Raw genomic sequence first — 13,637 nt, 5'->3', positions numbered from 1 at the left:
GTCAAAATACTGTTGAAACACGAAGAGAAGAAGAGCGTCTATTTGTCACACAGCAAAAATCACGCACAGAAAACATGACTGATGTGAGTATATAATTTGATTTCTCTCTATACTTTCATTTTATGTTTCATCAGTTCATTGAGGGATGTGCACGTTGTTGTTAAAACATACATCGTGAGTTTGAAGTGCTCGTGTATCAATGGAAGATTGTTGTGTGTACACTTAACACGTGGTCAATCATGTTTTATGTTGAATGATTTGATCTGATCGTTTTATGGATCAGTGATTGTGATTTTTAGTATAAATACGGGGAATTCTTTGTAATCCGTCTTATGTAATCGACAAGTATCTAGAGGAAAATATTATAAATAATCAATAAATGATTCAGAATTTGGTATTCTGAAGAAGAAGTGTGTTAAAAATAAAATGCTTTTATCATAGTAAAACAGTGTAGTATTGGTGGGACCAAAAAAAAAATGTATTTATACAGTGCATGTTTTAAACACCAGGGAAATGACATGTCAGCTCATTTTAGGCCTTAATTTATATTAGCTGGAAAATTGTTTTCATTTAAGTGTCATTACTTCGTTTTTTTTATTTATTCATAAAAACACAATGTAGATTGCATCATAAGATAGAGGTTGTCATTAGAGCAGTGCATTCTGATACACATTTATGTTTAAAATATTTAAAATATTTTCTTCATTCACCTTATGTGTGAATTAAAGTCGTTAATATTTTAGTCGGTCACTGGAATAAGATTAATCTCCTGTGTAAATATTCAGGCCATGGTGTCAATGTTATAATAATGGCATTAACAGGTTTTAAAGAATGAATTCTGAACCCAGGTGTAATTCAAAATCATGCAACTTCTGTTTTTGAGGCAGTAATGGCATGGATTTTTAAAAAAAAATTCCTTTTGTCCATTTGACTAGGAATATTTCAGATATTAGACTATTGTTTAAATAAATTTAAAGTTTGAATTCACTCAAGTAATAAAATTTCATGATAAATAAAAAATGTAGCCCATGTGTATCAGAAATCATGACTGGGAAACTGTTGGATTGAAAGCTAGCTAGATCAAAAACCAGCTGTACCGATGCATTGCTTGAAGTTCATTGAAAAGCTCTGAAAACAAAAGATGGCTGCTGCTTCTAACAATCAATAATAGAAGGTTCTGATGTCAATAACCTACGCTTGTCTGAACAGCCATGCTAAATAACTAGCGTACAACTCAAAACAACAAGATGCTGGAAATATAGTTGGCATACTTTCACAGGAGAGTGGCATTCTTGTACAAGAATCTATAAGGCGACCATAATTTGATTTTTAGTTTTACGGATTTTTTTTCAAGAAAGGTCAAGTCGGAGGACGAAAAAAAAAAAAAAAAAAAAAAGACAAAAATCATTCTAGCAACGACCTTTTTCACATATAAAAAGTCACACATTTCACTGTAGTATAAAACAAAACAATAAACAACTTACAAGATATGTTTTTTTAATATTAATACACATTACTTGTATAAATGTTGTTATTTATAAAAATGACAACTTTTAATTCAAACATTGTTTAATATGAGTACCATTTAATGTTTGAAATTATATAAATTTAATTATGTTCTTCATTGTATAGTTTGCACATTCATTTGAATGTCATTTGAATAATATTCAGGGTAAATATCGAAGTTTAACTTGGCAATTAAAAGATTTAATAATATTCTGCAGATGATCTGAGTTTCAAGCTTTCAACTGATGGATGAATGGATTTTTCTCATTATAAGGAGCAAGACAACTGTTTCCTGGATTTAATAAAGATCTGAAATTGAAGGAATTGGAAGTACCTGTTAGCCAAACCTAAAACTTTATACATTTTTAAAAATTACATGCGTAATCTATTGAGAATGAATTAGATGGATTCTTAGATCCTGCATTCTTTTTTTCACTCTTAGTACATATGATATCAAAGCATTATTGTAGTCCTGTTCCAATCTGCTAATATTATATTTTGAAATTCAGAAACTTTATTACCCTGTTTAGCTACTTAAATTCAAAGAAGTCTTCTACAGGTACTGTCAAGTTGCTCTGCAGTTTCAAGGGCTTTTATATACTGGTGTTGATGTAGGATTTGCTAAGTCACTGAATCTCATAATACGCAGTGTTCCCTCTGCAGACTCTTTATTAGTTACCATGTACTTGCTTTCATTTCCTCTTTAAATTATTAATAAAGTACTATAGTTTATGTCTTTCCTGGTCACCGTATTATTTATGGAGGAATTGTTTTGTTTTAGGCGCATATAAACTTGTTTGCAGCAAAGTATCAAAAAAATTCATATCGTTATTTACCGCCCTTTTTTGCAAAATTTCCACATCTGGTATCTCTGTCTTTGATAAAAAAAAAAACACTTTTTATGAGGATAATGAGCAATTAGAACTGCAATTACATCTGGTAGCACAGTTGACACCTTGATTATTACCTGTTATCAGTGGCAATAAGCAGATTAGCTACCGGTAAACACTGCATGACAGCCATTTTTGTTTTGACTTGTCGGTATTTTACAAATCGAAGAAGGTAAAAAATCCGGATATTTTCGAAATCGGTAGAAACAGCAATTAAAAAAATAGAGAGAGACGTGCGATGGGGAGGTTTCAGAATTGGTAGACTCTCGATAAAATCAAAGTTGACAGCTCACCTTCTTCTACCATTCTGCACATGTGTGTTTTTTTTACGTTTCTGACTGATTTGCTTTTATAAAACACAGGTTTGACACGAGCGGATTGAAAAATTCCGATTTTATTTTTTTTTTGAAATGCAAATTTTTAGAGTCGGCGGATCCGTAAAACTAAAAATCAAATTATGGTCGCCTAACTGTGTTGCTATTCGTCTTTTGCCTCAGTTGTTTGTTCTCATCCTGTGAGAGCCAAGCTGAGAGGACAAGCCTGTAAAAAGCTGAACAGTATTGATTTTGTATTGACCTAGTTTCTGCAAGTGATAATAATGACTGATGATGCTAGTGTACAAGGCAAAGAAGAGGAATAGATTTTATATTCTTCTGGATGCCATATTCTAAATTAAAACAAAATATTATACTCTAATTAATTACAAGAATATTAAAGTAGGAATTTTTAATACATGTACATAATTTTCCATATGTATTAGAATAGGGATCTTTCAAGAGACTTTCATTTGACATACAATGCAAAAAGTCACACTAAGCCAAGCAAAGTGAAGCAGTGGAAAAGAAAATTGGTAAAGGTCAGTGTTAGTAAAGAAAAATGCTTGGGAGAGAAACTACACCAGGGTTATTGACAAATGAATAGAAAGCTGACAGAAATTGATTGTCCTGTCGAGCAGCTGACCAGTGTCACAGCAGTCTGGCCAGAGTAGATGGGACTTCAATGGGAGGATAACAAAGGACTAGGGTTAAAGCAGCTGGAAATTTGACTGCACTCAATACAGCTTATTTAGTCAAATTCATTTTTGTTGGTGATTACATTTCCTAAAAAAAGTTTTCATTTCCCTCCTATGTTTATAGTTTACATGATTGGGTGATGATCACTAAGTTAGCACAGAGTGATGTCATGTAGAACAATATTCATATTATTTTGTTTATCGAATTCATTTTTAAAGTATTTGAATGATGTCATTCAAAATCTGAACCAGTATTTTCAAGTAATGCCCAGTCGTAGATATGGTCAGTATGTGGTTAGGAGGGGTGGGAACAAGAGGTACTGATGATCCAAATGAAACAGGATCTATCCACAAACAAGGGGATGTAGATACAGAATGTACGTCACACAAGGAAAACAAACTCTGTCTTTGTATTGCAGATTAGTCGGAAAAATTGTATGGAAAATACACAGTGTTCCTGAATCCCATCCTCCACCGCTTCCTTATTACAGTTGTTACATATTTCCTGTGCCAGATTTACCCCAATAATCCAAAGTATTCAAGTAAACTCCCATTCACTGTATAGTATTTCTTTTACGTAATTTCCATGATAGGAAGTACATCCAGTACTTATCACTAGAGTGCATGTTATCTGTATTAGTGCACATGTTCATTCTGTCAAACAGCAATTTACATTGAGAGATGGAGAAAACCAATCAGTATAATACAGAGAGAGATTTTTCCATATTTTCCAAAAATAAAAATATTTTTCAAGAACTTTATTATTGGCAACACCACTGAAAATGTTTTAGAATTAAGAGGAAGTATGAACAAGTTGATGGCTAGCATAATAGCATTAGGAGTGGCATCTGATTAGAACTTCAAAAGAATGCATGCTCCACCACTTCTAATGAAAGAGGCATGCATGTGCTTGACACACTAAAACTGATGTTTGAAATCTTTCTCATAAATTATTTATGATGCTCTTGGAGGGTCTAGCAAATTAAAGAATAATTATATTTTTATGAGAATTTTTTTTTTTTTCATTTTGGAAAGATCTTGATTTGGTAACTAAGAGTTAAGGGGTGGTACAGAAAAAGAAAACAGGGATTGGGAAGGGGTAGGGTAATGAAGGAGAGGGATTGAGGGAGTAGGGTGAAAAGGGAGGAGATAGGGTAAAGTAGGGGAATTGAGAAGGGTAAGGTACAGAAAGGGGAAATAGGATAAAGGAGGGACTGGAATAAAGGAGGAAGAAGGATAAGAGAAAAGAGGGAGAGGGATAGGGAGGGGGTAAGATAAATAAAGGAATCCAATTTTGTACAGAAGACTGATATTAATTTTTATCATACCTCAGTGAAAGGTGAAACATGTATAGCACTTAGTGAATGTAGGCTAGATAGACATAATAAATTAGCAGTGACGGCTATACCTGCCGGGAGATAAATTATTTGGATTCATTTAGGAGACATTTGTAGGGCATGTAAGACTCCACTGGCAGTGATGGGAAGTACTCTTTTTATAGGGATGGAAATATAAAATCTAACATGGCATTCCTGAAACCAAGCTAGGACATTAAATTAAAAAAAAAGTAAACACAACTTAATGAAATACTGTCTTTTCCTGTAGAATTTGATGAAAATGATCATGATATTGTTAATAGGTACCATGCACAGGTTTATATCTACTAGGAAACGTTGAGGAATTCCCATATATGTATTACCATGTATTTATTTATAAGCAAGCAGTTGTTTGAAAAAAATACATGTATAAGCTAAAGAATTTAAATCCTATCCAAACAATTACGTCAGAAATTCCAGTAATGGAATGTGATTGTATACAAATTTGTAGCAGGATATGATATTCAAAAAAGATTTGATTTTCTAGATAAAAATGAATGTCTACAAAAAACTGTGGACTTTGAGCATGTCCGTGGTATAGGGGTATTCCTCCAGCTCTGTTTTTGAGGTAAAGTTAGTCAATGGAGCCTTAATTAATAATGACCTTATCAGTCAAGGATATCAGTCTAGCTATTCTTCAAGGTTTGATGTACGATGACAAGGCCACAAAAAAGTCAAATCGGTTGGCCAAAACTGAATGATTTTTAGAACTTTAAGAGGGACCTTTTAAGTTTTGTTTTGCTGGTATTTTTTGTAAGATAAGAGGATGCAGCTTTGATTTTCTGTAGGCATTGGAACTAATTTTTTATGTGTTAAAAGTAGTAGAAAGTAATTCTTTTATAGAGGGGAGAATATTCCAGGGCTAACCCAGCTAGTATACACTGGTAACACTGACTCTGCTCCCTTAACTTTCATAAATAGTAAAAAAAAAAAAAAATTAAAAACTTTATTTTGATGAAAAAGATGAAAAATGGGCCTTGTATACAATGATTGATGAGATTTGAGTGGGAAGGTGTGAGGTTTATTTAAGACCATTGTGTCTACAAAACAGAAAGATGGATGCTTTTTTTTAAATGGATATTGTAAGTTGTGTTAAATCCCCTCGTGATTATATCAGTAATACCCCCGTAAGGTCAATAGGGGATCAGGCTTAAAGATTAATTACCCCTAGTACTCAACACTGAATTTCTGTAACATGAACTTTGTACTACAACCCTGTATTTTAACCTAGTGTAATCATATCAGTCTACTGCTTTATTAATGAGCAATTTATTTAATTACTCCTTGAAAAGTAGGACAAATGTATGCAAGCTTTTGACATTTGTTCTGTTTATATATATGGAATTAATTACGTCACTCAAAATGAGCCTGTAGATATATACACCAACTGATAGAAACAAGCTGAGAATATAAAGTTATTGGATGCAAGGCAAGTTGCGCTTGTTTAACTTTTGGTTAATCCTTATTTACGTCAGAAAACATTTCATGCTTTTCGCAATAATGTGACGTAAACCAGCCCTCTAAGTTGTGGGAGTGTACAATCAATATATAATTGTGCAGCTATTTATAAAGAAATCTCATGCATTTTTACTACGCTACTGAATTACTTGTTATGTGTGTATTGGTGCTCAGTGATGTTTCATCAACAAACATATGAAGGGCATGCACTCTGTGACTGTTTGAATGGGTTTGGTATTAATCTGAAAAGAATTACGCACATATTAGCATGTACATGTTTTAAAACGAGTCAAACTGAAGGACATATGTACCAAATGCACCTATCATATTTTACACTTCCGTAATTGGTAATGGTGCATAAAGGGAAAAATTTGATTAATTATAAATTATTCTTCAATATTGGGTGTTAAAACACCATTTCTCTTTTTTAAAAAAAAACTTCCTTAGGGTACTCAGGATTTTATTTGATAGTGATTTAATGGGTCACTGGGACATTGTTAGAAACTTGCATAATTCAAATGGAAAGGAAACAATTCTATTGATACAGTTGATCGTATTTTTCTGTTTATACAATCTTGTTCAAACATGTTTGAAATAAATAATATTGCAATGTATTAAAAGATTGATTTCCGTGAGCTTATATTTGTCATGCCCAAGTTTGATTCTCACTTAAAACCCCATAAAATATAAAAGGAAATTCCATGAGAGATAGTATAATTCCTTTTAAGTGTCTATATGAAGGAAGAAGGAAAAAAAGAATGTCCAATCATGATTTGTTCCTCATTAAGAAGAACCTTTCTGCTTTTTTGACATGAAGTCAATATCTGATTAAAAATTGATTGATTACTTTAAAAGATTTATACCCAACATAAAAACTTTAAATTTTGCTGGAAGGTGCTGTAAAACGTTTCAATGACCCACTGTGTTGTTTGAGCATTCCAATGTAGAGGCACAGGAAAGTTCCAAACTACATGTACTGTATCCACATAGTAAAGTCACTATACATGTATTACATAAATGGACCCATCTCATCTCAGAACTTTTCTCTATATTGGTATAAGAACATAGCTATAGCCAAGCTTTGTACTAGACCCATTCCTCTCGGGGGCCTTGTTTCTATTTAAGGATCGAGAGCCACACTCTGACATTTACCCCGGTATGACCAGGGCATATTGTGATTAAAGATCTATAATCCAGGCTCCACTGAGAACAACAGTGGTCCAGTAAATCATGTCCAGTTTACGTGTACTTTTATATCAATGTATGGCGACAAAGCAGGTGTCATGACAGTTGTAAAGAAAATATAAAACAAGACTGAAGAATTATTTCCTTTTTTGGTCAGAAAAGTACACCATTAAGATGCCTAATCTTATAATAAAAAAATTATAGTACTACATGCAAATATTTTTTGGAGGCTCAACATTCCTTTATAGCATAACTTTATTGTCCTTTCAAGATGTTCAAAGTTGATACATCATCGACATAGCACTACAAAACCATGAAAGTTAAAAAAGAATTACTCTAGATACAAGCTTACAGTATTGTAAAGAAAAAGAAAGGAATGTGTTAAATAAAATGTGTTTCCTTTTGTTTTTCAGAGAGAGGTGAACTACAGTTGTTATTTGCTATGTAGTGTGTTCTTTTGTGTATTCGGTAACTCGTTCCTTTATGGTTACAACATCGGAGATGTCAACAATCCAGCTAAGGTACGTCAAATTAGCAACAGAACAAGTAGATTTCTAGTTCAATAGATCACTTATTACGTGACGCTATATTTTCGAGAGATGGGTATTTGGTATTTTCAAGCAAGACAAACATTTTCACAAAATCTGTTGTATATAATCTATACTTATACTAAAAAGATTTTGCTATCAGAATCTCTTGTGTAATTATGCCAAAATAAAGTTCTTGCTAATAAAAAGCAAATGAAGACATTGAAATATAAAAATACACTTGTAAATAAGACGTGTTCCTATTATTTCTCCACAGATCATTCAGATGTTCTATGAAGATGTCCTTACTCAGAGGGCAGGAGGGGAACCTACAGACAAACCTAAAAACCAATCTGTTAATGTGGTCGGTCTAGGAAACAGCAGTTCTAACCTGAACTCGTCTTACGTCACAACGCCTAAAAACAACACTAAAATTAGCCCTCTTGACTATGAGGCTCCTATTGAAGTGGAATGGCTCTGGTCCGTCACAGTGGCCATCTTTGTCTTGTTTGGAATGGTTGGTGCTTTTATCTCTGGAAAATGGGCTGACTACTTTGGAAGGCAAGTTGAATATTATGATAGTTTTAAAAGCTGGAAAGCTTTTGAGTTTTGAGATAGAGAGGGATCTTGCAAAGAAAAACACCCCAAAAACTTTACAATACACATGTAGTAGCTAGTAATTAAGTTTCTTTGAGAGTACTTAGAATAAAGAATTGATGGTTTTGAATTCTTTTGCTGTACACAGGAAGAGGGGTATGATCCTGATCACGTTTATCATGTTTCTGGCAGCCTTGTTTGGAGGAATCCCTAAGATAACCAGATCCTTTGAGGTCCTTATTGTCCACCGAGCCCTTGTGGGGTTGCATTGCGGTAATTTTTTTGCTGCACTTTAATCAATATCAGTACATGAATTAATATTGATGATTTGACTTTAAAATTTTGATTCGAATTTTAAATCTGGCCACTATTTTAGAATGCTTTATAGCATTTACATTGGGATTCTTGAGACTATGTTTGAAAGACAGTGTATAGAGAGCATTACTTAGACTCCTTTCTACTTGATAGGTTTGAATGTGAGTCTGGCGTCCCTGTATCTGGCTGAGATTTCCCCTAAGAAGATCCGTGGAGCCATTGGTACCTGTCATCAACTGTTTATCACTGTCGGTATCCTGTGGTCCAACATCATGGGTGTATCCAAACTGTTTGGTAAGTGTTTGGTTAGAATTCTTTATTTTACCAAATAGAAGGTATAAAAAACCTTCCCACTATAAACAGAATATGTGATTTATATGCAAGCATTCATGCACTCAGTATATAAGCTGATTCTGTGTTTTCTCTTTTGCTTTTATGCTCTCTCTCCTGTTGTGCCATCCTATACTGCGTTTCAGTTGTACTCCATTGTTTTACGACTACACATTCTATTTTACAGGTACTCATGAACTCTGGGAGTGGGTGTTCATCTTTAATGCTATCCCTGCCTTGGTCTGTCTGATTGGTCTCCCCTTCTGTCCAGAGAGCCCCCGCTACCTCCTCATCAAGAAGAACGAGGAAGAGGAGGCCAGAGATGGTGAGCCTAAGTTTATCTGAATAAAATTAAAGCTTTTAAGTGTGGAGATGTTGCTTATGGCTTCCACAGTTGTTCTGCCATTAAAATGCAACTACATGGAATATGCTACAAAAAACATGACTTTTTTGTGTGAAAATTTTGCAGAGACAAGGTAGGCTTCTCCTTTAATGTTGAGTCTCTCCTTCTGTTTGTAGGCTATTTCTTTAATGAGGATGTTTGTAGGGTTACTTTTCCTATGTGGAGGATGAGATGTTGAGTCTCTTCCTATGTTTGTAGGCTGCTCCTTTAATGTTGAGTCTCTTCCTATGTTTGTAGGCTGTTCCTTTAATGTTGAGTCTCTTCCTATCTTTGTAGGCTGTTCCTTTAATGTTGAGTCTCCTATGTTTGTAGGCTGTTCCTTTGTTTGTATCTCTTCCTATCGCCTGTGTTCTGTGTTTCTTTAGATTTCTCAGCAGTGGTCTCTTCCTATGGTATTAATGCTGTAAGTGTTCCTTTAATGTTGAGGGAGACTACTTTCTCTGGTAGCAGATATTTAGTGCTTGATAAAAACAGCTGGGTTATGGAAGAATATTTCAGGGAAGTCTATGTTAAAAATTTTGTATGTGGCTAAGATGTTCTGTCTGTTTGTAGGTAATAAGGTGTACTCTCTGTTTGTAGGTTATGCTCTATTTTGTATGTTGTTAAGACATTCTTTCTATTTGTAGGTTATGTCCTTCTCCAGCTTTATGTATAAGAACGCCGGGGTAGAGAAGAGTGTTGTGGAGTGGGTGGTGTGTCTGACCAGTCTTATTAATGTACTGACCACCATTGTAGCTGTCCCTCTGATGGAAAAATTAGGTCGACGCCCACTTCTGATTTATCCTATGTGTTGTATGGTTATCTCCTTCATAGCTCTCACAATCTTCCACAATCTACAGTATGACCAAGATCTGCAAGTAAGTCACCTGATAAGACATTTATACAAAACTGAGATACATGTAAGATGTTTATTATAAAAAATTTAAGGAGGAGGTTGCATTCAATTTATTGTGAGGAGGAATTTACACTAAGAGAAACAGTATCTCCTATGTTGCCAAAAGCATATTGTATACATGTTCAAAAATTGTTTAAATAGCTATGAACATGAATTTTAGACCCAAGTCTTTTGTTGTAAAGTAATTTATGTAAAACATCTTTACTTTGCAGGAATCTCGGGGTGTTTTTGCCATAATTGCTATTATTGCCATGCATACTTATGTCATTGGATTTGCCCTTGGACTGGGTAATTATAACATATATAGGATAAATAGACTTAAAGTACTCTGTAATTGTATCATAATTAGTAATGAGAAATTTTACCCTTTATTATTACCAAGTACAAGAGTAAGCAAAAAAGAAATTCTGCTGAAGTAATGTTTTATATGTTCATTAGTTTTAATAGTAATGGTTCTAATTCTGTATATCTATTTTGTTCATCTTAATGAGATACAAATTGTCCAATTTCTTGCAGGTCCTATTCCATTCATTGTGGTGGGAGAAATATTCCGTCAAGAGCCTAGGGCGGCTGCCATGAGTTTGTCCTTGACCTTTAACTGGGTCTGCAACTTCATCTTGAACTTAATATTTAGGTTTATGCAGGTATGTTTTCCTACCCATTTAAATATGATTGATGGAATAAAAAGGAGAAAAAAAGATTACAGAAAAATCAGAGATGTGTCTGTATTATGTAATGCTCTGGAAGTTTGAAATTTTGTGGGGATGAAATTTTGTGGTTTGGGCTTGAATACAATTTTTATGATTTAAAATATCAAGATCTTTGTATTCAGTTGTATTCTATAATTAGTTGAATTTGAAGTTCATTGATCACCTTGTTTTGTGGTGTAAGCCACACTACAAAACAAGGTGATCCCCCCCCCACAAAAAAAAGAGGGGGGGGAGGGAGAGAACGGCACAAAGATTATCACTTAAGTTCTTTAATGTTAATTTTGTTTTAATTTAAAATTGATTATCTTGTACTATTACAGAAAGCTATGTTGGGATACGTATACCTTCCATTTATTGGTATTCTGGTGGGAGCTATTCTATTCATCTTCTTCAAAGTACCGGAAACAAAGAACCGGACATTTGACGAGATAGCAGCCACAATAACCCGCGGGAGACACGCTAAGGAACCTTTTGAAGATGGAGAAGAGATGCAGAAAATGAATGAAAAATCTTAATGATAGAGAAATATAGGAATTATATGAGGGGACATATTTATTTATCTTCAAAGGGCAATTAGTAAGTTGTGACTTATTGTTAATATGTGGGTATAAAAACAGGATATATTTGTCAGTGTACCTTGATAAAGAAGTAGTCTTCATTTTTTTTTACAAAAATTGAGAAACCAGGAGAAAAGGCAACTTGAATTTCGGGTGGTGTACCTAGAAATTAAGATCATGGAAATGAACATATCAATTATAGGTACATGTAACTGCTTTATTAAAGTAGTCAAATTTACACATATAAGTTGCAAAATTTTAATGATTTTTATGATGATGCATGCTAACTTCTGCATGGAATTAGGAACAAGAGTTAACATTTGATGTTAAATTTGAACTAAGAGGTAATTTTGAAAATTTCAACAACTTACGGATAAAAGGAATACCCCTGTAAAAATTTTTAAGTTTTGTGTGTCCAAATTCTGCCCAATAGACAATGGGTGAATCTATCGTTCATAGTTTGAAGATAAAGCTTGAATAAGAATTGTAAATGTTTTGATCTCTGGAAGATTTAATATGTATAAAAGTATTTTTCTTCATTAGTCACAATGGTAGGCACTGGTAGGAGAATTTAGTTCATTATTTAGTTTCATGACAATATTTAGTTTTAGTTATTAGTCTAGTATGTATGGTTGATGTAGTGACAAGCTTGATTAGTTCGCTGTATATGGTCCGAATGCCTGTTTATTTTTTTTTGTCACTTCCAGTACTAACTTGTTCTTGAAAGTAGGTTGTGAAAAGGCATAATATCATCACTTTATCTCAACCATGTTCATCTCCATAGAAACTGTGAATGGTTAACATGAAGGTCAAGGTCTTTTGCAAGGTCAAACGTTAAAATAATTGGAATCAGTTTCAGAGTTCTGGTGTATAAGAAACCCGCTACTGAATAAGAATTTTTTGGTAGTAATGGTTTTCTTTGCATGTCAAGGTAAGATAGACTAATTATAGGAAGTGATCAGTGTAATTGTTGAACAGCTGTGTAGAGATAGAGGTCACTGTCTTTAACACAAAGTGAATGCGTCTATTACCTGCATTTAGAATTAACATGCACTGTAGTCATTATCCGTTATGTAGGGCACTGATACCACTAATGCAGTCCTGCATATGTTTTACCTCGGATAGTTTCAATGTCTTATATATATGCATGTATCTAACAGTATAGGGCTTTCTGTCAAGTTCACCAATGTTCAGTGCAGCTACATGTATTTAAGAATAATGTTGGTTGATTTTGTTTTTGCACATTTTCATCTGTACACTTTGTCTTAGATCTCAGCAAAGGAGTCGATTATATACATGCTGGGAACTTGTGAACCAAGAATGAGTGCATCCATAACATTACTACAAATTAAACACATTTTGCTTCATTTGTGCTACCGAAAAAAAAACTAATGATAGCCATGCAGTCAGTTCAGAATTTGAAAGTCTAAAAAATGGAAGTCCAAAAAAAGTTTGAGCGTGAAATGATTTTCTCATTTCCAACTTTGTTATTTGATCTGTGTGTACTACATTACCGGTACTTTTTATTATTTGCTAGATAACTATGAGTGAAAGCTCTTTTGTTTTTAGCTCACCTGAGCCGAAGGCTCAAGCTTTTCTGATTACATTTTGTCCGTCGTCCGTCCGTCTGTCCGTCTGTCTGTCTGTCCGTCTGTAAACTTTTCACATTTTCGACTTCTTCTCAAGAACCACTGGGCCAATTTTGACCAAACTTGGTACAAAGCATCCTTGGGTGATGGGGAATCTAAATTGTAACAAGAGGCCCAGGGGCCTTATAGGTCACCTGAGCATTATGCAACAACTTTCCAGTAACAGTGTATTGAATTTGATTCATGTTTTAAGCCAGATGCTATATGGCATTCACAATTTTGAAAGA

The 13,637-nt window shown here is 34.0% G+C and overlaps 1 protein-coding gene across 1 annotated transcript; it reads left to right on the top strand.

Annotated features, from left to right (window-relative positions):
* LOC134258779 (solute carrier family 2, facilitated glucose transporter member 1-like) lies at positions 1-12,159 on the top strand. The gene is made up of 11 exons (XM_062741368.1): positions 1-83; positions 7,841-7,948; positions 8,232-8,519; positions 8,704-8,824; positions 9,020-9,160; positions 9,384-9,531; positions 9,912-10,002; positions 10,226-10,456; positions 10,707-10,782; positions 11,011-11,138; positions 11,525-12,159. The coding sequence occupies exons 1-11, from the start codon at positions 75-77 to the stop codon at positions 11,717-11,719; spliced, it is 1,536 nt and encodes a 511-aa protein (XP_062597352.1). The 5' UTR covers positions 1-74; the 3' UTR covers positions 11,720-12,159.
* Positions 12,160-13,637: the final 1,478 nt, after the last annotated feature.

This window comes from Saccostrea cucullata, unplaced genomic scaffold (genome assembly GCF_032062105.1).
Source record: "Saccostrea cucullata isolate Sc308-1 unplaced genomic scaffold, CSIRO_AGI_Scuc_v1 ctg27, whole genome shotgun sequence".
Classification (NCBI taxonomy): Eukaryota; Metazoa; Mollusca; class Bivalvia; order Ostreida; family Ostreidae; genus Saccostrea; species Saccostrea cuccullata.
The sequence above is the reverse complement of the archived record's forward strand: the minus strand, read 5'-3'. Positions and strand labels throughout refer to the sequence as shown.